The sequence below is a fragment of the Schistocerca americana genome, chromosome 4 (assembly GCF_021461395.2).
Source record: "Schistocerca americana isolate TAMUIC-IGC-003095 chromosome 4, iqSchAmer2.1, whole genome shotgun sequence".
Classification (NCBI taxonomy): Eukaryota; Metazoa; Arthropoda; class Insecta; order Orthoptera; family Acrididae; genus Schistocerca; species Schistocerca americana.
The window spans coordinates 182,210,837-182,236,696 of record NC_060122.1 but is presented as its reverse complement, the minus strand read 5'-3'; the positions used below and the strand labels follow the sequence as shown (position 1 = coordinate 182,236,696).

The 25,860-nt window shown below is 47.4% G+C and overlaps 1 protein-coding gene across 4 annotated transcripts in view; it reads right to left on the bottom strand.

Annotated features, from left to right (window-relative positions):
* Window positions 1-239: 239 nt before the first annotated feature.
* LOC124612253 overlaps window positions 240-25,860 on the bottom strand; it is a 215,210-nt gene continuing 189,589 nt past the window's right edge. For 3 of the 4 annotated variants that reach the window (XM_047140333.1, XM_047140334.1, XM_047140335.1), the window contains exons 23-24: window positions 9,325-9,464; window positions 240-6,213 (exon numbers count right to left, since the gene is read on the bottom strand). In XM_047140333.1, coding sequence (XP_046996289.1) covers window positions 9,343-9,464 — 122 coding nt within the window. In that variant the 3' untranslated portion in view covers window positions 240-6,213; window positions 9,325-9,342. Of the gene's footprint in view, window positions 6,217-9,324; window positions 9,465-25,860 lie in introns of all 4 variants that reach the window. The other variant, XM_047140332.1, reaches the window with a different exon arrangement.

Here is a 25,860-nt window from a genome sequence, read left to right as displayed (position 1 = left end):
GCAGATGAGTGTTTACCAATTTGGAACTTCCTGCCAGATTAAAGCAGTGTGCAGGACCAAAACTTCAATTGGGACCTTTTGCCTTTCATGGACAAGAGCACTTTGTCCATCAAAGACAAAATGTCTCGGGTTTGAGTTCTGCTCTGGCACACAGTTTTCCAAAGTTTCAACATACGGTATAGCTCACAATACAACTGGAGTACCTCATAAATTCAAGAACAGAAACGAACCACAGGACGTATATGAACTAACTTTATTTTCTCAGTAGTGTTACAAAGAAATTTACAATATTTTTACAATCAATAACTTTAAACAGAACACAGAGTAATAATGCTTTTTTCAGAACTGAAAATTAAATGTGAATAACAAATACTGAGAGTGCCAAAAGAAGGCAAAGTGCCACAGTCTGCACTCAGGTTTGATACAATTTGACATCTGCAGTACCATTCAATAAGATATATTAATCCTATGTGCATTTCTGATGTCACTTTTATAGAAATTGTTGTAACAAATAGTGGTCCAAAGTTAATGCAAGTAGTAGATGAACATTCCTCAAATCTTTCACAAAAATAGTTTCAAAAGTCAGATATTTACACAAATTCTCAGAAAGAAATTTCCTGAAACAATATTTTTGCACATGCATGCCATTTTATTTACAATTACATATGCAGTCCCAGACCTACTTCTGTAATTGTCACTATAATAGTAAACATATGAATGTACTCTGTATTTGGATATTACATAGAATATTTTGCTTCAGCAACATAAAATATCTCGTGCAATTAGCGCTTTATGGAAACAAAGTAACTCTTATTTGCCACTGAAGTTACAATGTCGAAACATTAAACCTTTCATTCAATTCAAAGAACATCCATTTCATCATTTCTTCTAGCAAATTTCATCCTTGGGTTAGGCATATTAATGACCCAATTTTCATCAACAGCCACACATTCTTCAAGGAATTATATTATGAAAGTGCTGATGAAAGTGTACCAAACAATGAAGTCATAAAACATGTCCTATACTTTAAAGTAGATCAACATAATATAAAAACAATGACTAATAATGACAGTTTTGTCATGCAATATATTCTTGTGTAACTGTAACGTGGAGTATGAGAAAGAGAAAGGTGTACCATAATGACACTAAAGTGGTGAACAGTAACACTGTTCCACAAAATATTTAGTTAGCATTTGAAGAAATAATCAGCATTTCATTATTATTGACCCTGGCAACATATAAACCACACAGAAAAGAGCATTCTGACATAAGATGTGTTAAATTGCCACTTTTTTTTAGCAGCAATTGTTGATTATTTATCCCTTTGTAGATGAATGAATAATGTCTTTTTAAGACCATGTTACTGAGAGAGTCCACGGCACGTAGTCATTCTGTAGAACTTCTTTGACATTCCACAGATGAGTAGTAAAAGAATGCTATGTCAATACACCATTCTAAGCAGATAAATTTTGCTTGCAATGAACAGTGTCACTGAAACAGTTGCAAATTTCTTTTTTCTCATTTCATGATCTATGGGACCATCTGAGCCAAAGCTACTTGGTCATGGATACACATATCACTTTAACTAGACTGATGATCAATGTGTTCCACATAACACAATGGTTGTGGGGTATTTATTGTGCGGTAAATTGGTAGTGAGTGCAAACACAACAAGAGTGTGCCTTAGAGACATGTCAGAGAGCTGCTATTATATACAATACACATAAAAGATTCAATTGATAAAATCAGTAGCTCTAGAAGATTGGATGATACACCACATACAGGAATGGTTAACACCCGTAGTCCGTATTCTGACATGCAAAAACATTTGCAGCACAACCACGCTTGATATACAGTTCCACCAGTTTCCTTTTAATTTAATCAAATACAAAGTAATTAGCACACATGGACAAAAGTCCTCTGTATTGTTTGAATATTATGTCTGCAAAATATAAAATACTTTGACGTTACAATGCAGAATGTTATAAATCAGAACGTCCACGTGAACCTTATTTATGAATGAAACACCATGGCTGCAATTCACTTGCAGGATCAGATTAAGGCACTGAACACCTTTATGAAGATATTTAGAATGACCATTGGCAGCTTCAAATAAATATAACAGAAGACAAAGCAACTAAAAAAAAGTACTTGCAAGACACCCTTAAGTATTGTGTTTTTTCCTTTAACTGATATCAAGATGTACAGTTTATGGACCTTGAAAGTTCAAGGAAGACCTGCACAGTTTGTGACAGATTTATCTGTCAGTCAAGTCACAGAAATTCTCAGTACACACTAATGACATTGTCTGAACTCTACGGAAAAGTGGTACTTGAACAACTGTTCTTAAAATTCCAAAAATCTGTGCAGACTTAAAACCATTATTTCATCATATACACATACCTCCACAATAAAACGCTTTCTACACAGCACATTTGAATCATCATGCCAGGAGGGGGGAAGGGACAGGCAATTATTGCTGATCCATCATCTATGCTGCCATGCAGCATATAGTAACTTGGGGAAGTGTCATGGAACTGTATTGAGATAGTAACTCAAAACATAGTTAATGTAAGCATATCAGATTTTCATCTGTGATTTCTCTAAAGATGAGCAACATTTCAAAATAATACAAGTCTCCTCCTCGTCATCATCAGAGCCTGCCGACATAAATAAACATGACATTTTCTCAAGAATCGCACAGATATTCTCAAGGTTTAGTTAGGTGCCATAAAACATTAATTTCCCCACATATAGTAAGGCAATCACAATTTTTTGCACTCAGGTGTTCCTTAAACAGTAATGTTGAGGAAGTGGACAGTGTACAACTTGTCTGCCCATATGCCACACTTCAAATATTAATAGTCTTTCAATAGCTTAACTTTTGATCAGTATCAAAGAATATTTAAGGCAATATATGTAATAAAATGTGACTGTTACTGTTTAATCATTTGTTATGTGCTCTGAAATTTTCAGAGACTCCGCTGGATACAAGTTTTATTTTATTTTTAGTTTTTTAATGCATAAAGCAAGTCATACCTATCAATGTTCTGGACAATAGTATTTACATAATTATTTAAGCTAGATCGAAGTGAAGGTAGGATCTGGCCAAACAGTAGTGCTCTTCAGCATGTGGTAGATACAATAGCAATTACATCCTCCATTTAGTTTGGTTGTGCCAGTGTATGTACTTATTGTATCACAATTTGTATTCTGAAAGCATACTTCATGACAAGTGCCATCCATATTCATCCGAACTACATCACTGTACTTGTTCTAATGTCTGTGTAATAGCAAAATCCTACCAAGAATACACAATAAATTATGAGACAGAATTTCTGTTCAGTACTTATTTACCTCTGGAAGAAGAGATGAGGGGAACAGAGTGGCAAAGTTAAAAAGGGAGGGCACACCACTCAGACCCCAAGACAATAGGGACCTACCCGCAGTGAGGACAAGAAAGAAGCTGACATACATCTATCAGCAGGACAAAACATTTCACCTCCAGAAGGTAATTACTGATCAGGAATTCTGTCTCATAATTTATTACATGTGTCAAAAAGGCAATCTCTCATGGAAATGTTCCAACATTTCTCAATATTAAATGTAGCAAGCAGTCATTGGACATCAAAGAATGCTTCATCAAACTTCAGGAACTGGCAACTGACGATAAGCTTACCACCAACTATTTCTTCAAAGTTTACGAAGGACAGCTGGTTATAGCTTGACATATTAAATCGGGTGACTCAGCAATAAAAACAAATCAGGTTTATAGCGTAAATCAAGGTTCAGCCACCTTTGTCTATGCCTTTCATGGTTTCTTTTAAAGCACTACAGGCAGTTTGGTGGTAGGACACAAGGAGGGTGGGGGGGGGGGGGGCAAACAATGTGGTAGACATTGTATTTTGTACATACAGAACAACTAAGTGCAATAAACTCCAACAACATAGCTCAGCATGATTTAAGCTCAATCAAGTGAAAATGTCTGGTTTAATTTTGTAATTAAGCATACTTATTGCAAATAAGAAATTTGATGAAGTACAAATTCTGAAAGAAGAGGAATCTGCTCATCAAATGTATAGTTTTGTGTGTTTCCGTGCATTCAATGGGCAAAGATTAGAACAGACAATATCTTCCACATGTGTATTGCTCAGTTTCAATCGTAAGCTCAATATGGCTGCAGGGTGTTAGAGGAGCATAATGAACAGAACAGCCTTTCAGGCGATGTACAGGGATGAAACACGTAAGTGAAAACTGGGAATTACACTTATGAATTAGTGTAGTATTTATATTAATTCAATAAAAATATATTAGCATGTACATTAACGTTGCAGATATGGTAAAGGAAAATCTACTGACATAAAAGTTTCCGATTTTCTCCTATGTCTGTGTGTCTATATCATCCTTGTTCATTAATAAAGGCAGTACATATATTCTTATAAATAATTTTCTTCAACATGCTGATAAGATGCTCTATCTTAAGTAAGACTTGTACATCAAACTTCATCTGAATGCTGACATGGAACCACAGTTTCTCAACACAAATACGCCTTTTTTTATATTACGTTACGAGAAGATAAGAATTGCAGAGGCATCTCTATTCCGTGAAGTCAATGAAGTTAATGGTCATTAGATGCATAAAGACATCTAGAAGCTTTAAATTTGAGAATTTAATAGTCTTCACAAGTTTCACATTCCTTTCAATGTGTCTTATGTTTTCATTAACTCCCTACAGACAATGTCCGACTTTTGTGGTGCCCCTACATAGTAAATGCTATGGTACAAGAATATATAATTCTGGAAACATGAATCAAAAGAGAAGCTTTGCTCCTTACTGCCGGAATCATGATTTATTTTTACCAGACAACGAAATTTTTTTCTTAATAAGGAACCTGTAAGTCCAAAATTCACACTGCTGCTCTCCTTCTTCTTCTTCTTGTGTTTATATCAGCTGCATTGTCAGTTTTATTAACTGTCTTTCATCATGCATTTTGCCCGCCATCAATCTGGAAACACTTTAGCCTCTTTATACAGCACTGGGTGCTGCTTCTATCCACCACAATTTAACAAGGCCTTTGTCAATTGGACAAAATGTGCATAGGAGGAAACACGGCTGACAAAGCAAAACCTGTGACTGTCACCACAGTTCAGATCACAAACCACTACAAGATTGATGTGCTTCACAGAGCGAAATGTTTCAGATAAAATGATAGGAGGCAGACGATGAGGCTATCCAATCCACTATCATCTACACAGCAATCACACATCTCCTTCAAATTAAAAGTTCACGTAAGTGGAAGAAGGAAGATCAACTCCAAACCACAAAGATCACTGGTGTTACACAACATACAGAAAAAAAGAATAAGCCTGTACAAACAGGACATCATGTTATTAAAACACAAAGTGCTATACAAGAAACCAGGCAACAGGAAAACTTCTCATGACAGCAGCCTGAACTTGTCATAAATCACCATAGAGAAGCATCAGATTAGAGTACATCCATATGATTGAATTACTAAACAATCTGTATCACTTATGATGGTTTTACCAACCTTAGATCTCTGACTACCTCATCACTGGGCCCTTGAATAAATTGATGAGAATGCACAGGCAATTAAAATGGCATTACATGTCAACAATTTTTATTTAGCCTCACAATCCTATTACTTGTTAACGTTCTCCTGTCCTTGCTTAATAAGGTTTCTAAATGAATGATTTAACACAGTATTGTAAGTTACTAAAACCAGTATTCTATTTATTAAAAGCCTTCTTACAAACTTGTCTTCTCTTCAGTTTACCATCTTCGCAAGGCATCAATTCACTGAACAGTTTGTCATTCAGAGTTTTCCGCATGTGTGACATTGCACGTTGACTGCTATAGTGCAAATGAAAGCGTTCCCTGTGCACTAATTAACTGGCACAATCGAGTCTTAATGAAATAAACTGTCTACTTTTTATTGCAAAATAATGCAAACACATCTATTTTCTGAGTCTGAGCATTGTGACAACCACTATCAGAACCACTATTATTAAATGTCAACACAATGAACATACATAAACTTCTTACATATTTCAGTCTTGTGTCCTTATTGCTCAGATCACACAGCAAATCAGAGCATAAAAAAATCACATGATTACACTTATTAGAAATACTATACAACAATTCTTGGGTAAAAATATAAGACACTCATTGATGTGATGCTGTGTACCTCTCTGCTGAAACAAAAACGAAGTTTACATTATGTAACAAGTAAAGACGACGTAACAGGTAGGTAACAGTCTAACATAGCTACATACATATTCTCTAAACCACTGTGTGTGTGTGTGTGTGTGTGTGTGTGTGTGTGGGGGGGGGGGGGGGGGGGGGGGAGGGGGGGGGGGGGGGGTTGGGGAGGCACACATGTACTATTTAGTTTAATCTTGTCTTTACAGCACCTATGTGAGCAATACATAGGTGGGTAAAGAACATTTCTAGATCCTTTGCTAAATACTGGTTCAAGAAACTTTGTAAGCAGGATTTCGTGGGGGCAATTAGTGTCCATACACAAGCGGCTATCAATTCAGTATCTTCAATATTACCATAACTATCTCCTGTGAGTCAAACAAAACTGTAACCATTTGTACCACCATTCTTTGTGTGTGTTCAATATCTCCTGTTAATACTAAATAGAATGCGTTCCATACACTTAAGTAACGTTCCAAGATGATACCCGAACAATGAAATTAAGCCTACCACAGGCTTTCCCTACAATTGAGCCTATGTGATCATTTCATGTCATTTCCTAGGCACTGTTAAAACCGGGTGTTTCCAAGAGTCCACAGAATCCAACTGTGCGCAACTGATGATACAGTCACAGGATAGTTCTTTTCTGCATTTTGTGAAATGCACTATTTAATATTTCTGAATGATAAAACAAGTTGCCAATTGTTGCAACACTTTGAACTCTTATCAATATCTGACTGCATATTTGTGCAGCTTTTTACAGGTGTTACTTCTTTATAGAAAACTGCAGAATCTTCAAGAAGTCTAAGATTATTATCGATGTTGTCTGGTAGGTCATTAAAATACAACATGAACAAAGTAAATCCTGAAACTTCCTGGCAGATTAAAACTGTGTGCCTGACCGAGACTTGAACTCGGAACCTTTGCCTTTCGCGGGCAAGTGCTCTACCATCTGAGCTACCAAAGCACGACTCACGCCCGGTACTCACAGCTTTACTTCTGCCAGTATCTCGTCTCCTACCTTCCAAACTTTACAGAAGCTCTCCTGCGAACCTTGCAGAACCAGCACTCCTGAAAGAAAGGATACTGTGGAGACATGGCTTAGCCACAGCCTGGGGGATGTTTCCAGAATGAGAAGTAAATCCTGATACAATTCTGTCAATGGCTCACCATGCAAGCAAACACGCTGTGTCTTCCCTACCAAGAAATTTTCAGGTCACGAACTTACTTTGATACTTCATATAATACGACTTTTGTTAAGAATCATGGATTGGTACAGAGTCAAATGCTGCCTGTCAGTCAGTCAATATTGCATTCACCTTACTGCCTGCATCCCAGGCTTTAAGGTTTTCATGTGAGGAATAGGAATAAGAAAGAAACATAGTTGTTGTTATTTACGTTATTACTTATAATACATAACTGATTTACTATTCCCTAAGTGTAGTACAAAAACCAGAATGAAAGACAGAATCATATAATAAATTCTGAGTATTCCAAGAGCACATGAAAGTACTGCCAAAAAAAGTGAAGATTAAGTTAACTGTAAATCGAGACAGTAAACATTTGGTAAAATCATTTTCATTATTACCATTAATTGATCATGATGATTAAAATTCATCTGACTATCAATGAAATACTTCTGAGTTAGTTTCTCACTGGTTTTTATTGTTCCAAATGAAAAGACACAGGATGGCTTTTGTTACTAATACAGTTTTGTTCCACATGACTACAGTGAAGTATGAGGGAATCTAAAATGAAATCGCCCTTGCAAAGATAGATTCAACATACAGAAATAATATTTAGACTTTCATTACAAAAGAGTTGCAAGTGTTCCCAAGTGTGTGTAATGCAAGTAAACCATCCTTAACACATTATAGCTTGAATAAAATAACTTTTTAACTGACATTTTACGACAACAAGGGTTAATGCTGCTGACATGAAGCCATCCTAACTCAACAAGACCTACCTACTTATGAAATAGGCTACACAGTGAGCACTGTAAAAAGATTTGGGGTTGGCTGGCAGCTGGTATTTACCAGTCCACCAACTGAAATGTCACAGAGTCATTTAAATCTAAGTACAGTGACATTTCAGACACCAGAAGTGTGATGATCTGACAGATCCAGGCCCTATCTCGGGTTGCTTTTATTTCTATTACATTGTTAATAATCTAGAGATACTAGGCAACTTATGCACAACTTACAGATAGGTCTAACAATGTTTTTCCTATTCCATTAATGAAACAATCACTTAAGTGACTGCACATCTCTCATCACAGAAGGTAATCCCATGCATACTAAGAAGGAAGTAATATCAAAGCAGCTGGTTAGATTAGTTCAAAAGTTCAAAGAAAGGCAACAGCAAATCACCTATAATAAGACCATTCCTAGTAAAGCACCGTGGTGTTCAAACTATTTCGTGTTAATGACAACTTTACTTTTAAATACGTGCGGAAAGTTCTGACAAAATGTAAACAATTTAAGGTAAACAATTTAAGAGTACAGATAACAACTCGCCAAACGATAAGGGTGTGGAGTCATCAAGAGACATATAAGACTGAAAACTTTGCTAGCTCCCCCTCCCCACACACATGTACATTGTAATTAATTGTGCGTGTGCGAGTGGAAGGGGAGACTGCTCATTCCAGCTTTAGCTTGAAAACGGTATGTTCAAAAGGTAGCAAAATTTTCAGTCCTGACTATGTAGCTGTTAACACCTCAATGCCTCTACTATTTGGCCAGTTGTTAGGTTTCTTCCTAAATTATTTGCTCTACTTGTACTAAATAGAGCAGCACCATGTTTACTAGGTAATCAGAAGTAGATCAGAAACTCATATTGTGCAAAATTGGAGAAGAAAATTAAACATTTTTTTCAAAGGTACTATTCCAGTTGCCATAACTGATTTAGTGAAACCAATGAAAACCAGAAAAAAAAAAAAAAAAACATTAAAGCTCACTACTTAATGAAAGTATGGAATCAAATACTCTGATTACAAATTGAACACCACCTTTGTTTTGCACATGTTATTTATAATACAAGATATGATGAATAACTAGTGGACAGATACAGTGTACACACAGCTAACTCTCAAGAATACTCACCACAATAAGTCGTCAAATTTACTGAATTATTTGAACTTCACAATGTCCTTGCTTTGCCATGCTCAGAATTTTCACCTTTTTCACCTTATTCACAAGTTCTTGTAACCTAAGTTCTGTTTTGGCGCCATTCTTTGAAAAATCTGCAAGGAAATTTAGTGTAAGTAATTCTGTTGCTACCCTTAAATACAGATACAAATATTAAATCAGCAAAAGTCATGAGCAGACCAATTACTAATGATATACTCATAGATAATGAAATTATATCATCAGCTTTAGCCATCAAACCACAAACAGCCCAACTCTGCACCATAGTCTAGGAAGCATTTGACAATTCTGAAAGCAATTGATATCATCAATTCAAAATTCACACATCTGACTCCCTTTTGAATCGAAAGCTGTACAATGGTATCTGCTAAAGCCCTGCAGGCGTGTGGCTCATTCAAGTTGTCAGCATGTGTCTTCAGTGTGCAAGAACACTTCGCATAGTCTGGCACAAGTTGTTGTAGATAGTTGGTTTGGAGTGAAAGGGATTAAATTGCATGCTCATCCATTAAGTGGCAAATCAGGAGTGGTTGTCAAAGGAAGGAGGTGAAAGGTAAATCCTTGAAAGCTCAGAAAAAAGACAGTACACACAAGTCAAAGGAAATATAAAGGTGGGAAGAGCGGGGGCCAGGCTGGGCCACCAAGCATAGATCGCTAAAGGACCAGGAGGGAGGGTGTCACCAACCGATTGGGCCGTCAATGAGGCAAAAAAGCCCTACTTACAAGGATGACTAAAAACTACCTGCTGCGTTGGCGTTGTCTGCTAGCACCAGAGGTAGTGTGTCACGGAGATTAAGATGTCACTTCACAGTGAAAAATTAGGGAAGTCTATGAGTAAGTGGGCCACCATCAGGCAGGCTCTGCATTGACAGAGAGTGTGGCCAGGAGTCAGCCAAGTAACATGCAGGGAAGATTGCCACATGCGTGGTCTCCTTAATTGTTTGCAGTTTGTTTGTTTGTGTGGGGGGTTGTTCAGGGCAGACCACTCCAAGTTCAGGTCCAGTTTCGGATTCCCAGAACTGGCATCCTGGTGACCAGCTTGGCCAACCGGTCAGGTCGTTTATTTCCCAAAATCCCAATACGAGCGGGGATACAAATGAAAAGAATTGGCCGTCCAACTTGATGGAGGTCACAGATAAACTCCTCAATAGATATAACCAGTGGGTGACGAGAGTAGCACTGGTCTATAGCACAAAGGCATCTAAGGGAGTCACTAGAAATTAGGATACTCTTGCCAGCGTAAGAATGAAAATGGCTAACGGCTAGTTTAATGACCATCAATTCAGCCGCTTGGCAGAGAAGGGAGTTCAATACACGATGTATGTGTGTATGCAAAACCTGTTCACCTGTCAACTGTTGAGCCATCATCAGTGAATACCACTTCTGCACCCAGGTATCTCTCACGGACAGCCAACAACATGTGGCGAAAAATTGTGGGGTCAACGGAATCTTTTGGACCAAAGGATACATTGAGACTAATCCGAGGTGTGGGCACAAGCCAAAGGGGCAGAGGCAAAATCTCCTTCACCAAGAGGTGATCGTGGAGGAAGCTGCAGTCCGAACAGAGACGCTGCAGACATGTAGCAATTGTAAAGCCAGTTCCAGATCACTGTTGTGGGAGATACAGATCCCCTTCAGGGAAAGGACACAGTAGTTGGGATGTTCAGGGAAACTATGAACACATACAGAGTAATTCACCAGCTGTTGTTGGCGCACGATAGGTAATGGAGGGACTCCAGCCTCAACTAGTAGGCTGTTCACATGGCTAGTTCGGAAGGTTCCTGTCACAAGTCGGGGCCCACAATGAAGAATGGGTTCCCATATCTGCAATGCTGAGGATGACACTGAACCATTTGCAAGACTCCCATAGTCAAGAATCAAGACTTGACAGAATCAGGGCTCTTTAGGGACACAGGAAGGTACACCAATTTGAACGCCACCTAATGTTACCGAGAGAGCAAAGTGTACTGAGGTGTCACCAGCACTTTCACTCAAGTTGGTGAATGTGGGGAAACCACATCAGCTAGGAATTACAGACCATTCCCAAAAAAAGGTGCGTCTCAACTACAAGATGTAATTTATCGTCTAGATAAAGCTCTGGGTGTAGGTGAGCAGTAAGACGGTGACAGATGTGCATGACACGAGTCTTGGCAGCTGAAAAATCTAAAGCCATTAGTCACAGCCCATGACTGCACCTTTCGTATCGCACTCTGTAAGCCTTCTGTAGGTCGAAAAAGACTGCAATGAAATGCTGACAGCATGCAAAGGTCGTCCGGATGGATGATTCCTGGAGAACCAAATTATCAGCAGTGGCTCAGTCTTTGCCTAAACCGCCCTGAGATGCAGCCAAAAGGCCCCGAGACTGAAGGAGTCAACACAGCAGTTTACTCACCACAAGTTCGAGCAACTTACAGAAAACACCAGTAAGGCAGATTGAGTGATAATTGCCCATCTCTAGAGAGCCTGCTATGGTCATTAGCGCCTGGTCTGTGACTTAGGAAAAGGTAAAAAAACCAAACTGGAAACCAGCAGCAGTGGTAGTAAAACTCAAAAAAGTGGGGAAACTAAAAACAGAAGGAATGCTTAAAAAACCGCTATAGAAGAGGGGTTGTTTGTCCCCAAAATGAGCTTCAAATAACTGATGTCATTTCACTGACACTAATAAACTTGAGAACACAATCAGCTGAGCGCGTGTCATCTGCTAAAATGGAAGATATATCAGGCGACAGCTGTAGACGGGCGCGTAACGGAGTAAAACAGGGACACTCAAGTAAAAGGTGTCTCACCGTCCACAGTTGAGAGCAGTGGGGACTTAAAAGATGACGATGGCTAAAAAGACAGTGCCCTATCCAGAGTCTAGTTAAAATTACCTCCTCCCCACGATGAGTTTGGGAGGCAGAGGTCGAAGCACAGGGAAGAGCTTTCATGTCACGTTTATTGGGAAGTGTCGACTAATGTGAGTGACATAAAAGAGCAACACGACGACGTAAAACACTTCATAGATCAGCGAAGGGAACCAATTCGAACAGCAGGCTGAAGAAGAGAGACTGCAGCCTTGGCCGCTATATCAGCTGCCTCATTTCCACAGATACCAACATGTCCTTGGGATCCAGAGGAATGCCACAGAGATGCCCCCCAAGTGGAGCAAGTGGAGGCAGTCCTGAATCCAGTGGACCAGAGAGTGACCAGGGTAGAGAGCTTGGAGACTGAGGAAAGAGCTGAGCGAATAGGAGCATATAATATACTGTATCTGCTGATGGCGACGGATGTATTGGACAGCCTGGAGAACAGCGTAAAGCTCCGCAGTAAAAACCGAACACTGGTCGAGAAGCCGAAATCGTTTGGGGGTGTCGCCAACAATATAGGCACTCCCAACACCAAATGATTTTTTTGAGCCATCAGTGTAAATAAATGTGGCATCCTTCATTTGTGCGCATAGAGTAGCAAATGCTCAACGATAAACAAGAGAAGGGGTACCATCCTTGGGAAACTGACAAAGGTCACAGAACAAGCAGGTCCGGGGCCGGAGCCAAGGCAGTGCTGTACTCCAAGTTGTCAACAAAAATTTAGGAAAGTGGAAGGAAAGAGAACATAGCAGTTAACGGAAGCAGACTCCCGGTGGTAGTAGAGAGGAAGGGCAGCCTGCATACCCTAAATCCAAGGAGGCGTTGAAAAAAATGTCATGGGCAGGATTAGCAGGCATGGAAGACAGATGGCTAGCATAACGACTCCGAAGGACAGCTCGCCGATTGGACAGCGGAGGTTCAGCAATCTCAGCATAAAGGCTTTCCACAGGGCTGGTGTAAAAAGCTCCAAATGCTAAATGTAATCCACGGTGGTGCACAGAGTCGAGACGCCCAAGAATAGACGGCAGAACAGAGGAGTAAACTACGCTTCCATAGTCCAATTTCGAGTGCACTAAGGTGCAATAGAGGCGGAGAAAGACCACTCGGTCTGCTCCCCAGGAGGTACTATTCAGGACATGGAGGGTGTTGAGGGATCGCAGACAGTGAGCCAAAAGATAGGAAACATGGGAGGACCAGCACAGTTTTCTGTCAAACATAATACCCAAGAACTTAGCGACGTCCGTGAACGGAAGGTTGACAGAGCCTAGATGTAAGGAAGGCGGAAGAAACTGCGTACGACACCACAAATTGATACAAACGGTCTTACTGGGAGAAAAGCGGATGCTGGTTTCGATGCTCCAAGAGTGGAGGCGATCGAGACATCTTTGAAGACGACGTTCCAGAAGGCTGGTCCGTTGAGAGCTGTAGAAGGTCACAAAATCGTCCAAAAAGAGGGAGCCCGAGACATCAGGCAGGAGACAATCCATAATTGGATTTATAGTAATGGCAAACAGTACAACCCTTAGCACGGAGCCCTGTGGTATCCCGTTTTCTTGGGAGAATGTACGGGAGAAAGTAGTGTTAACCCGCACTTTAAATGTGCGCTCTGCCATAAATTCATGAAGAAAAAGGGGTAGTCGACGTCGAAAGCCCCAAGAGAACAGTGTGCGGAGGATGCTTGTTCTCCAACAGGTATCGTATGCTCTCTCCAGATCAAACAGTATTGGTACTGTTTGGCGTTTCCTGAGAAATTGTTCATGATATAAGTGGAGAGAGCAACTCTTGGGAGAATGTACGGGAGAAAGTAGTGTTAACCCGCACTTTAAATGTGCGCTCTGCCATAAATTCATGAAGAAAAAGGGGTAGTCGACGTCGAAAGCCCCAAGAGAACAGTGTGCGGAGGATGCTTGTTCTCCAACAGGTATCGTATGCTCTCTCCAGATCAAACAGTATTGGTACTGTTTGGCGTTTCCTGAGAAATTGTTCATGATATAAGTGGAGAGAGCAACAAGACGGTCAACGGCAGAACGATGCTTTCGGAAACCACATTGGGCAGGTGTTAAAAGAATTCGGGACTCCAGCCACCAAGCTAAATGGCAATTCACCATACGCTCCAAAACCTTACACACACTACTCGTGAGAGAAATGGGGCGATAACTAGAGGGGAGATGTTTGTCCTTTCCAGGTTTCGGAACAGGAATGACGATAGCTTCCCGCCGTCTTCTGGGAAAAGTACTGTCAGTCCAAATTCAATTATAAAGGTGAAGGAGATAGCGCAGACTATGATATGATAAATGCAGCAATATTTGGATGTTGTTACCATCCAGATCTGGGGCGGAAGTGCAAGAAGAAGAGAGTGTGTGTTGGAGATCCCGCACGGAGAAAACAGTATTATAGCTTCCGCGATTTTGAGAGGAGAGCTCGAAATCTCAGCAAAGTGTTGACCCAATGTGTTAGAAATTGCGACGAGGTCCACTAAGGTATTATGCGCGATAGTGAGCCCAGAGACCGGGGAGAAACTAGGCGCACCAGATAACCGTCAAATCCGACTCCAAACTTCCGAGGAGGGAGTGAAGGTGTCAAATGAACTAGTAAAGAAGTCCCAGTTTGCCTTCTTGCTATTTCACATGACGCTACGGCATCGCGCACGGAACTGCTTATAGTGGATACAGTTGGCCAAAGTAGGATGGTGGCGGAAAACGCGAAGAGCACATCGTCGCTCATGTGTTGCGTCAAGGCATGCCTCGTTCCACCAAGGAACTGGGGGTGGGGTGGGGTGGGGTGGGGTGGGGTGGGGCAGATTGGAGGTGCGAGGTATTGAATGTTCTGCAGCTGCAATAATAATTTCTGTAATATGAGTGACCTCATCGTTGACACTAGGAAACTGATGGTCATCGAATGTCGCCAGAGATGAAAAAAGTGTCCAATTGGCTTGGGCAAACTTCCAGCATCTCGGGAGCATATGTGGCAGTTGTGGCTGCAATCTAAGGACACATGGAAAGTGGTCATTCGAGTGTGTATCAGCAAGAGCGAACCATTCAAAGCACCGAGCTAGTGGAACAGAGCCGACTGAAAGGTCCAAATGAGAGAAATTTGTCATGGAGGTAGACAAAAATGTAGGGTCCCCAGTGTTGAGGCAAACAAGATCCGCTTGGTGGAAGACTTCTATCAATGGTGAGCCGCACGGACAAGGACGCTGAGATCCCCAAAGTGGGTGGTGGGCATTGAAGTCCCCAACCAGCAAATAGGGGGTTGGAAGCTGACCAAGAAGATGAAGGAGATCAGCTCTTGCCATTGGTGTGGACGACGGAATGTATACAGTACGAAGAGAGAAGGCGTATCCACAAAGGGAAAGATGGACGCAACAGCTTGGAAGGAAGTGTTTAAGTGAACTGGGTGATAATGGACACGAGTACTCCATGTGCTGGAGTGCCATCAACAGACGGGAGATCAAATCAGACTGACTGAAAATGAGGGAAAACTAAGCGATCGTGGGGACGCAGCTTTGTTTCCTGAAGACAGAAGATGACCGGTAAGTAGGATCCTACGAGGATCAAGAATTCATCCCGATTGGCTCGAATGCCGCAGATATTCCAATGGATAATGGACATAGGGTGGACAGAAAAGGGAAGAATGTGACCAAGGTTGCCCTCAACTCAACGACTGCTAAGAGCTTGCGACCGACAGTGTGGAACGGCAGTCAGCCAAAGGCAGAAGATCCTGATCCATACGTTGTTCGGGAGCAGCTCCTGTCACCAGCGATCTGCTGGTTGATCAGCTGCCAGCAGTGTGCCTAGCCGACACAGAAGACTGCCAAGGGTGGTTACTGCCAGGTGGTGCTGTAGATGAGACACGCCGTGGTGGAGAAGGAGAGGAACTGCGTTTCTTATTAGCCTTCTTAGAAACAGGATGGTGAGATGGAGGAGGAACTGATGGTTCTGAAGTCGGGGTATGTAAAAAAATCTTCACGAGTAGGCTCTTTTTTGGAATGCCGGGGTCTGATTTTGGGGCTCATGATTTAGCAGAACCCGATGAAGGGTGAACATGTGAGCAGGTGATGGTGGGGAGGTTGAACGGGCGATCTTTGCACTGGCCGATCTGACTACCGTGGCACTAAAGGTGAGATCACAAGTCTGCATGGCTGCCTCCTTTGTAGGCCGAGGAGAGGCAAGGACAGTGCTGTATTTACTTGCGTGAGGCACAGTGGGCTTTCGACTGGCGAACAACTTACGAGCAGCAAAGGTCGACACCTTTACCTTCACTCTGATTCCCTGAATGAGCCGTTTGTCTTTGAAAATGGGGCAATCTCTAGAGGAAGCAGCGTGGTCACCCATACAGTTGATGCAATGAGGGGATGGAGGTGGACAAGCACCATCATGGGCAACCTTGCCACACACAATGCATTGGGCCAGATTGGAACATGACTGGCTGGTATGATTGAACCGCTGACACTGATAGCAACGCTTAGGGTTTGGGATGTAATGATGAACGGAAATTCTCATAGCCCACTTCTATGTTCGATGGAAGCTGAACTCTGTCAAATGTCAAAAAGACAGTACGGGTTGGAACCAAGTCCTTGTCATCCCTTTTCATGACTCAATGAACAGCCGTTACGCCCTGGTCAGACAGGTAGTTTTGAATTTCTTCATCGGACAATCTGTCGAGGGAGCATGTATAAACCACCCCACGTGATGAATTTAAAGTGCGGTGTGCTTCCACCCAGACAGGGAAAGTGGGTAGCAGTGAAGTACGCAGCAATTTTTGTGCCTTAGAGGACACAGACTGTTTCCAACAAAGGTGCCATTTCATAATCGGGAACAAGACACTACAGAACATGCAATTGCGTCGACACCTTTCAGAATAATGAAAGGGTTGCCTGTGGAGAAGTCTTGACCTTCGTCCGACTGAGAAACAACAAGGAACTGTGGCACGATGGAAGAACTGTCCGTGGCTGAGACTCATTGAACTTACACTTGTGAACAGACATAGATTATGAGGAAACCATTACGAAAGTATCCCCCATTATTACCGGCGTCTCTGACGGCGCACTCCCTCCTTGTGGGGGCCCTCTCTGAGGGCACTTCCGCCTTAGGTGATTGGTAACACCTCAGGTCACCTCCCGAGAAATGGACGGAGGGAACAATCAGCACTTTCGGAAGGTAGCAGCACAGGTAATAAGTCCTCCCTGGGCCTGGTCATTACCACGTGGTACGTAAGTGTCCTACCTGTCTACCCGGGGGCGGGGAATTACACATTACCCCACCACCGGCTACGCGAGGGAATGTGTGGGTCGGCCTTCAGACATGCACAGGGAGGAAAGGGAAAGGGAAAGGGAAAGGAAAAGGGAAAGGGAAAGGAAAGGAGAGAGGTCTCCAACACCACAGCGGAGAAGAGGGCGAAGAGAAGAAGAAGGAAAAGAGAAGGACAAAGTACGGGCAGAGTCTAGCCAGCAGAGAAAGAGAAGAAGAGACACTCTTTTACAGTTTCAAGCATCCGTCTCTGGACGTAGGCACTGAACATAGTGCCAGAGGGGGAGAAAGGGAAGGGAACAGGTGGAGGCGGGGTGAGGGGGGGCAAGAGGCGGAGGCGAGGTGTGAGGGGGGGCCAGAGGGGGAACAAGAGGCGGAGGCGAGGTGTGAGGGGGGGCCAGAGGGGGAACAAGAGGCGGAGGCGAGGTGTGAGGGGGGGCCAGAGGGGGAACAAGAGGCGGAGGCGAGGTGTGGGGGGGGGGGCCAGAGGGGGAACAAGAGGCGGAGGCGAGGTGTGGGGGGGGGGGGGGCCAGAGGGGGAACAAGAGGCGGAGGCGAGGTGTGGGGGGGGGGGGGGGAGAGCAAGAGGCGGAGGCGAGGTGTGGGGGGGGGGGGAGAGCAAGAGGCGGAGGCGAGGTGTGGGGGGGGGGGGGGAGAGCAAGAGGCGGAGGCGAGGTGTGGGGGGGGGGGGAGAGCAAGAGGCGGAGGCGAGGTGTGGGGGGGGGGGCAAGAGGCGGAGGCGAGGTGTGGGGGGGGGGGGGGCAAGAGGCGGAGGCGAGGTGTGGGGGGGGGGGGCAAGAGGCGGAGGCGAGGTGTGGGGGGGGGGGCAAGAGGCGGCGGCGAGGTGGGGGGGGGCGGGAAGAGGCGGAGGCGAGGTGGGGGGGGGGGAAGAGGCGGAGGCGAGGTGGGGGGGGGGGAAGAGGCGGAGGCGAGGTGGGGGGTGAAGAGGCGGAGGCGAGGTGGGGGGTGAAGAGGCGGAGGCGAGGTGGGGGGTGAAGAGGCGGAGGCGAGGTGGGGGGTGAAGAGGCGGAGGCGAGGTGGGGGGTGAAGAGGCGGAGGCGAGGTGGGGGGTGAAGAGGCGGAGGTGAGGTGGGGGGTGAAGAGGCGGAGGTGAGGTGGGGGGTGAAGAGGCGGAGTTGAGGTAGAGGGGGAAGGGCGGAGGTGAGGTGGGGGGGGGGGGATGAGGCGGAGGTGATGTGTTGCGGCGGGGGGGAAGAGGCTGAGGTGATGTGTTGCGGCGGGGGGGAAGAGGCTGAGGTGATGTGTTGCGGCGGGGGGGAAGAGGCTGAGGTGATGTGTTGGGGCGGGGGGGAAGAGGCTGAGGTGATGTGTTGGGGCGGGGGGGAAGAGGCTGAGGTGATGTGTTGGGGCGGGGGGGGGGGGAAGAGGCTGAGGTGATGTGTTGGGGCGGGGGGGGGGGGGGGGGGGGAAGAGGCTGAGGTGATGTGTTGGGGCGGGGGGGGGGGGGGGAAGAGGCGGAGGTGATGTGTTGGGGCGGGGGGGAAGAGGCGGAGGTGAGGTGTGGGGGCGGGGGGGAAGAGGCGGAGGTGAGGTGTGGGGGCGGGGGGGAAGAGGCGGAGGTGAGGTGTGGGGGCGGGGGGGAAGAGGCGGAGGTGAGGTGTGGGGGCGGGGGGGAAGAGGCGGAGGTGAGGTGTGGGGGCGGGGGGGAAGAGGCGGAGGTGAGGTGTGGGGGCGGGGGGGAAGAGGCGGAGGTGAGGTGTGGGGGCGGGGGGGGAAGAGGCGGAGGTGAGGTGTGGGGGCGGGGGGGGAAGAGGCGGAGGTGAGGTGTGGGGGCGGGGGGGGAAGAGGCGGAGGTGAGGTGTGGGGGCGGGGTGGAAGAGGCGGAGGTAAGGTGTGGGGGCGGGGGGGAAGAGGCGGAGGTGAGGTGTGGGGGCGGGGGGAAGAGGCGGCGGTGAGGTGTGGGGGCAAGAGGCGGCGGTGAGGTGTGGGGGCAAGAGGCGGAGGTGAGGTGTGGGGGCAAGAGGCGGAGGTGAGGTGTGGGGGCAAGAGGCGGAGGTGAGGTGTGGGGGCAAGAGGCGGAGGTGAGGTGTGGGGGGAAGAGGCGGAGGCGAGGTGTGGGGGCAAGAGGCGGAGGCGAGGTGTGGGGGCAAGAGGCGGAGGCGAGGTGTGGGGGCAAGAGGCGGAGGCGAGGTGTGGGGGCAAGAGGCGGAGGCGAGGTGTGGGGGCAAGAGGCGGAGGCGAGGTGTGGGGGCAAGAGGCGGAGGCGAGGTGTGGGGGCAAGAGGCGGAGGCGAGGTGTGGGGGCAAGAGGCGGAGGCGAGGTGTGGGGGCAAGAGGCGGAGGCGAGGTGTGGGGGCAAGAGGCGGAGGCGAGGTGTGGGGGCAAGAGGCGGAGGCGAGGTGTGGGGGCAAGAGGCGGAGGCGAGGTGTGGGGGCAAGAGGCGGAGGCGAGGTGTGGGGGCAAGAGGCGGAGGCGAGGTGTGGGGGGAAGAGGCGGAGGCGAGGTGTGGGGGGAAGAGGCGGAGGCGAGGTGTGGGGGGAAGAGGCGGAGGCGAGGTGTGGGGGGAAGAGGCGGAGGCGAGGTGTGGGGGGAAGAGGCGGAGGCGAGGTGTGGGGGGAAGAGGCGGAGGCGAGGTGTGGGGGGAAGAGGCGGAGGCGAGGTGTGGGGGGAAGAGGCGGAGGCGAGGTGTGGGGGGAAGAGGCGGAGGCGAGGTGTGGGGGGAAGAGGCGGAGGCGAGGTGTGGGGGGAAGAGGCGGAGGCGAGGTGTGGGGGGAAGAGGCGGAGGCGAGGTGTGGGGGGAAGAGGCGGAGGCGAGGTGTGGGGGGAAGAGGCGGAGGCGAGGTGTGGGGGGAAGAGGCGGAGGCGAGGTGTGGGGGGAAGAGGCGGAGGCGAGGTGTGGGGGGAAGAGGCGGAGGCGAGGTGTGGGGGGAAGAGGCGGAGGCGAGGTGTGGGGGGAAGAGGCGGAGGCGAGGTGTGGGGGGAAGAGGCGGAGGCGAGGTGTGGGGGGAAGAGGCGGAGGCGAGGTGTGGGGGGAAGAGGCGGAGGCGAGGTGTGGGGGGAAGAGGCGGAGGCGAGGTGTGGGGGGAAGAGGCGGAGGTGAGGTGTGGGGGGAAGAGGCGGAGGTGAGGTGTGGGGGGAAGAGGCGGAGGTGAGGTGTGGGGGGAAGAGGCGGAGGTGAGGTGTGGGGGGAAGAGGCGGAGGTGAGGTGTGGGGGGAAGAGGCGGAGGTGAGGTGTGGGGGGAAGAGGCGGAGGTGAGGTGTGGGGGGAAGAGGCGGAGGTGAGGTGTGGGGGGAAGAGGCGGTGGTGAGGTGTGGGGGGAAGAGGCGGAGGTGAGGTGTGGGGGGAAGAGGCAGAGGTGAGGTGTGGGGGGAAGAGGCAGAGGTGAGGTGTGGGGGGGAAGAGGCAGAGGTGAGGTGTGGGGGGGAAGAGGCAGAGGTGAGGTGTGGGGGGGAAGAGGCGGAGGTGAGGTGTGGGGGCGGGGGGGAAGAGGCGGAGGTGAGGTGTGGGGGCGGGGGGGAAGAGGCGGAGGTGAGGTGTGGGGGGGAAGAGGCGGAGGTGAGGTGTGGGGGGGAAGAGGCGGAGGTGAGGTGTGGGGGGGAAGAGGCGGAGGTGAGGTGTGGGGGGGAAGAGGCGGAGGTGAGGTGTGGGGGGAAGAGGCGGAGGTGAGGTGTGGGGGGAAGAGGTGGAGGTGAGGTGTGGGGGGAAGAGGTGGAGGTGAGGTGTGGGGGGAAGATGCGGAGGTGAGGTGGGTGAGAGGCAGAGGTGAGGTGGGGGAGAGGCAGAGGTGAGGTGGGGGAGAGGAAGATGGGGGATGGAGAAGGATGTGGAAAAAGAAGTTACGCAGCCCAGAAAGGAAAGAGGACCACAATAGTTCTGGGTCCCGGGCTAGCTACACACACATCCACAAAAGAATTGTGGACCCCCTGGGGGATCAGCATTTGGTTGTGGGTGTGGTCTGGCCCTCGGGCCGTAATAGGGCAATGGGGAAGGGCACTGGAGAGCTCCCATTCACTTAATGGAGAATTATATGACTGCAGTTGGCACATAGTAAAGGAAAGCACATTTACTCCTCCCGCTGTTTTATGAGCCAAAAGGCAGGGTGCTAGTTCACAGATGCATATGTTTGAGCATAATTCTCAGGGTGGGGGGTGGGGTCAGGGGTGTGGGGTGAGGGGTGGTGGGTTGTCAGGTTACGAACCAGGGTCATCTGCTTCCACCAGTTGAGACGTCGGGGGATCCACTGAAATAGATTCTGCGGCACATTGCCTGGCGAGGTATGGTGCCTAAGACACCACAGGAATCTCCACCTCGGGTACCGAAAGACTATATGCAGATTCCTTTTGTCCTCCTCCTCCTCCTCCTCAGACAATGAGGACTGGGAAGGTTTCCCTTAACCGGTTTCAGAGATAGAGGAAGAACGGTAAGTCCAACGGCCAGCAGCCTGTGGTTCCTCGAGCCACCGTGTGCCGCCTGGCTGTGGACCACCAAAAACCGCGGAGGAGACACTCATTAGCAGACGACTCTGATAGCCCACTACATGAAGCACAACAGAGGAAAGTACTATCGACAGAGAAGACGTGTCGGGGCTGTAGCTTAAGACTGTGTCATTTGTAAGGGATTAAGATTTTTTTTTTAAAGCTATCCATGGTCTAGGGATAGCGCCTTTGATTAGTACGCAGAACGTCCTTGGTCCCGGGTTTGAAACCCACCCCACTGCTTAAATTTTGAATAATAATCAGCATCGGGGGCCGAAGGCTTGTAGCATAACAAGTCACCCTTATTCTGCCAACAGCCTTGTCAAGGAGAGTGGAGGAGTCGGCGGAGGTTCAGGGCAGTCTCTTGTCATTTGGTGGGAATCTGCCTAAAGGCAGAAGAATCAGCAATAGTCAACAGCATGATGATGCAGAAGGCAATGGAAATCACTGCATTAAAGACACACAACATGTATCCACAGGAAATGTGGCCTGTAACTGAAGAATTTTTTTTTTGTGTGTGTTTTTAGGGCGCACAACTTCAATGGTCATCAGCGCCCAGAGTACGTTAGGAATCCACGGCGAGGCACAAGTTTAAAACAGTAACTAAAAGGGAAAACACGATAAAAGACAGATTGACTGGCATAGGATTAAAAAGACAGCATAATCAAATTCCTTAGACAGGTTTGTCAAGTTGATAAAACGAAGAACGCGAGCAGCTGCTCCTGGGTCATCCACTAAAATGGCATCTAGAGTACATGGCAGGCCAAGATCAAGACGCAGTGTAGTAAAATCCGGACAGGACGTTAAAATGTGGCAGACCATCAGCAATTGCCCACATGGGCAGACGGCGCCGGCGCAGCCGTCAGCAGATGGCGATGGCTGAACCGGCAGTGTCCAATTCGTAACCGGGCCAAAACTACCGCCTACCGCCAAGAAGGGTGTGAGGATCCTCCCGCCGAGAAGGGTGTGAGGACGACGTCCAAGCGGGAAGAGGTTTCAAGGCCCGAAGCTTGTTGCCTGTAACTGCAACCCAATCAGCATGCCACAGTGATAAAATGAGCTGATAAATGACCCTGCTACAATCTGATGAAGGGACACAACAAGAAGCTGTCCGAGGCTGGAGGACCGCAGCCTTGGCCGCGGCATCTGCAGCTTCGTTCCCAGGGATACCGACATGGCCAGGAACCCACATAAAGCTAACCGGAGAACCGTCGTCCGCCAGCTGCTGAAGAGAGCGTTGGATCCGGTGTACGAAAGGGTGAACCGGATGCGGATCACTGAGGCTCTGGATGGCGCTCAGGGAATCGGAGCAGATGACATAAGCAGAATGTCGGTGGCGGCAGATGTAAAGAACAGCCTGGCAGAGGGCAAAGAGCTCAGCTGTGAAGACCGAACAATGGCCATGGAGCCGGTATTTGAAACTTCGTGCCCCGACAATAAAAGAACACCCGACCCCGTCATTGGTCTTAGAGCCATCTGTATAAATGAAGGTCATATTAATGAACTTCGAACGAAGTTCGACAAAACGGGAGTGGTATACTGAACCGGGGGTAACCTCCTTTGGGAGCGAGCTGAGGTCAAGGTGAACGCGAACCTGAGCCTGGAGCCAAGGTGGCGTGTGGCTCTCGCCCACTCTAAAGGTTGTAGGGAGTGAAAAATCAAGGTGTTGAAGGAGGCGACGAAAGCGAACTCCAGGGGGTAGCAGGGCAGACATACAACCCGTATTGACAGTCGAGAGAGTCGTCAAAAGAACAGTAGCCGACAGGCATACCGACAAAGCAGTATATCGCGCCGGTAGGTGAGTGGCAATTCACCGGCTTCAGCATGAAGACTCTCGACGGGACTAGTATAAAACGCTCCGATCGCAAGATGTAAACCCCGATGTTGTATGGAGTTGAGGTGGTGTAAGATGGACGGCCGTGCAGAGGAGTACATGAAGCTCCCATAATCCAGCTTGGAGCGGACGATCGACCGATATAGGCGAAGTAGGACTGTTCGATCCACTCCCCACGACATACCACTGAGAACACGGAGGACATTTAGAGAACGGGTACAACGGGCAGCCAAATATGACACATGTGGAGACCAGCTAAGTTTCCTGTCAAATGTAAGACCTAAAAATTTTGTTGTCTCCACGAATGGGAGAGCAACGGGACCGAGTCATAAGGACGGTGGGAGAAACTCTTTGTAGCGCCAGAAGTTAATACAGACCGTCTTCTCGGCAGAAAAACGGAAGCCAGTGGCGACACTCCAGGAATAAAGACGGTCAAGAGAACGCTGAAGACAGCGCTCCAGGAAACATGTACGCTGCGCGCTGCAATACATGGTAAAATCGTCCACGAAAAGGGATCCTGATACATCAGCTGGGAGGCAATCCATTATTGGATTGATCGCTATGGCAGAGAGAGCGACGCTCAAAACTGAGCCCTGTGGCACCCCATTCTCCTGGCGAAAGGTGTCTGACAGGACAGAACCCACACGTACCCTGAACTGTCGATCCATTAAAAAGGAACGAATAAAAAGAGGGAGGCGACCGCGAAGGCCCCATGTATGCATGGTGCGGAGAATGCCCGCCCTCCAACAGGTGTCATAAGCCTTCTCCAAATCAAAGAACACAGCCGCGGTCGGGCGCTTCCGCAAGAAGTTTTTCATAATGAAGGTCGACAAGGTAACCAGATGGTCAACAGCAGAGCGGCGCCTACGAAATTCGCATTGTACATTGGTAAGTAGGCGTCGAGATTCGAGCAGCCAAACCAAACGAAAGTTAACCATTCGCTCCATCACCTTACAGACACAGCTGGTAAGCGAGATGGGTCGATAACTGGAAGGCAAGTGCTTGTCCTTCCCCGGCTTAGGAATTGGGACAACAATAGATTCGCACCAGCATGTGGGAACATGTCCCTCAATCCAGATGCGATTGTAAGTACGAAGAAGGAAACCTTTACCTGCAGGAGGAAGGTTCTTCAGCATCTGAATATGAATAGAATCAGGCCCTGGAGCGGAGGACCGTGACCGGGCAACTGCATTTTCGAGTTCCCGCATGGTGAATGGGGCATTGTAACTTTCACGAATCGAGGAGCGGAAGTTAGGTGGCCTAGCCTCCTCTGCCTGTTTTCGGGGGAGTAAGGGAGGGAGGTAATGAGCGGAGCTCGAAACCTTTGCGAAAAAGCGGCCGAAGGCATTGGAGACATCCTCAGGGGCCACAAGGACGTCATTCGCGACCGTCAAGCCAGAAACTGGTGAGTGGCCCTTAGTGCCAGATAGCCAGCACAGGCTACCCCAGACAACAGAAGGAGTAAAACTGTTGAAGGTGCTTGTGAAAGCAGCCCAGCTGGCTTTCTTGCTTTCTTTAATAACACGACGACATTGCGCACATAATCGTTTATAATTGATACAATTCGCCACTGTAGGGTGGCGTTTAAAGGTGCATAAAGCACGTCAACGAGCACGTAAAGCGTCTCTACATGCTGCGGTCCACCAGGGGACCGGTATGCAATGTGGAGAAGAAGTAGTGTGAGGGATGGAATATTCAGCAGCAGTGAGAATGACGTCCGTGAGATGTGCGACCTGACTATCGCAGCTTGTGAAGATTTGATCCTGAAAAGTCGCCCTGGAAGAGAAGAGCCCCCAGTCTGCTTTGGAGATGTTCCAACTAGTTGAGCACAGAGAGGGGGTATGATGCAGGAGATGGATAACACACGGGAAGTGGTCGCTCGAATATGTATCAGAAAGTGCATACCACTCAAACCGGCGTACAAGTTGGGTAGTACATATAGAGAGGTCTAAATGGGAATAGGTGTGAGATGTGTCCAAAAAAAAAGTAGGGGCGCCAGTATTGAGGCAGACAAGATTGAGCTGGTTGAAAAGGTCTGCTAACAGGGAGCCCCTCGGGCAGGATGCTAGAGAGCCCCAAAGGAGATGGGGGGCATTGAAGTCTCCAGTTAATAAAAATGGCGCAGGTAG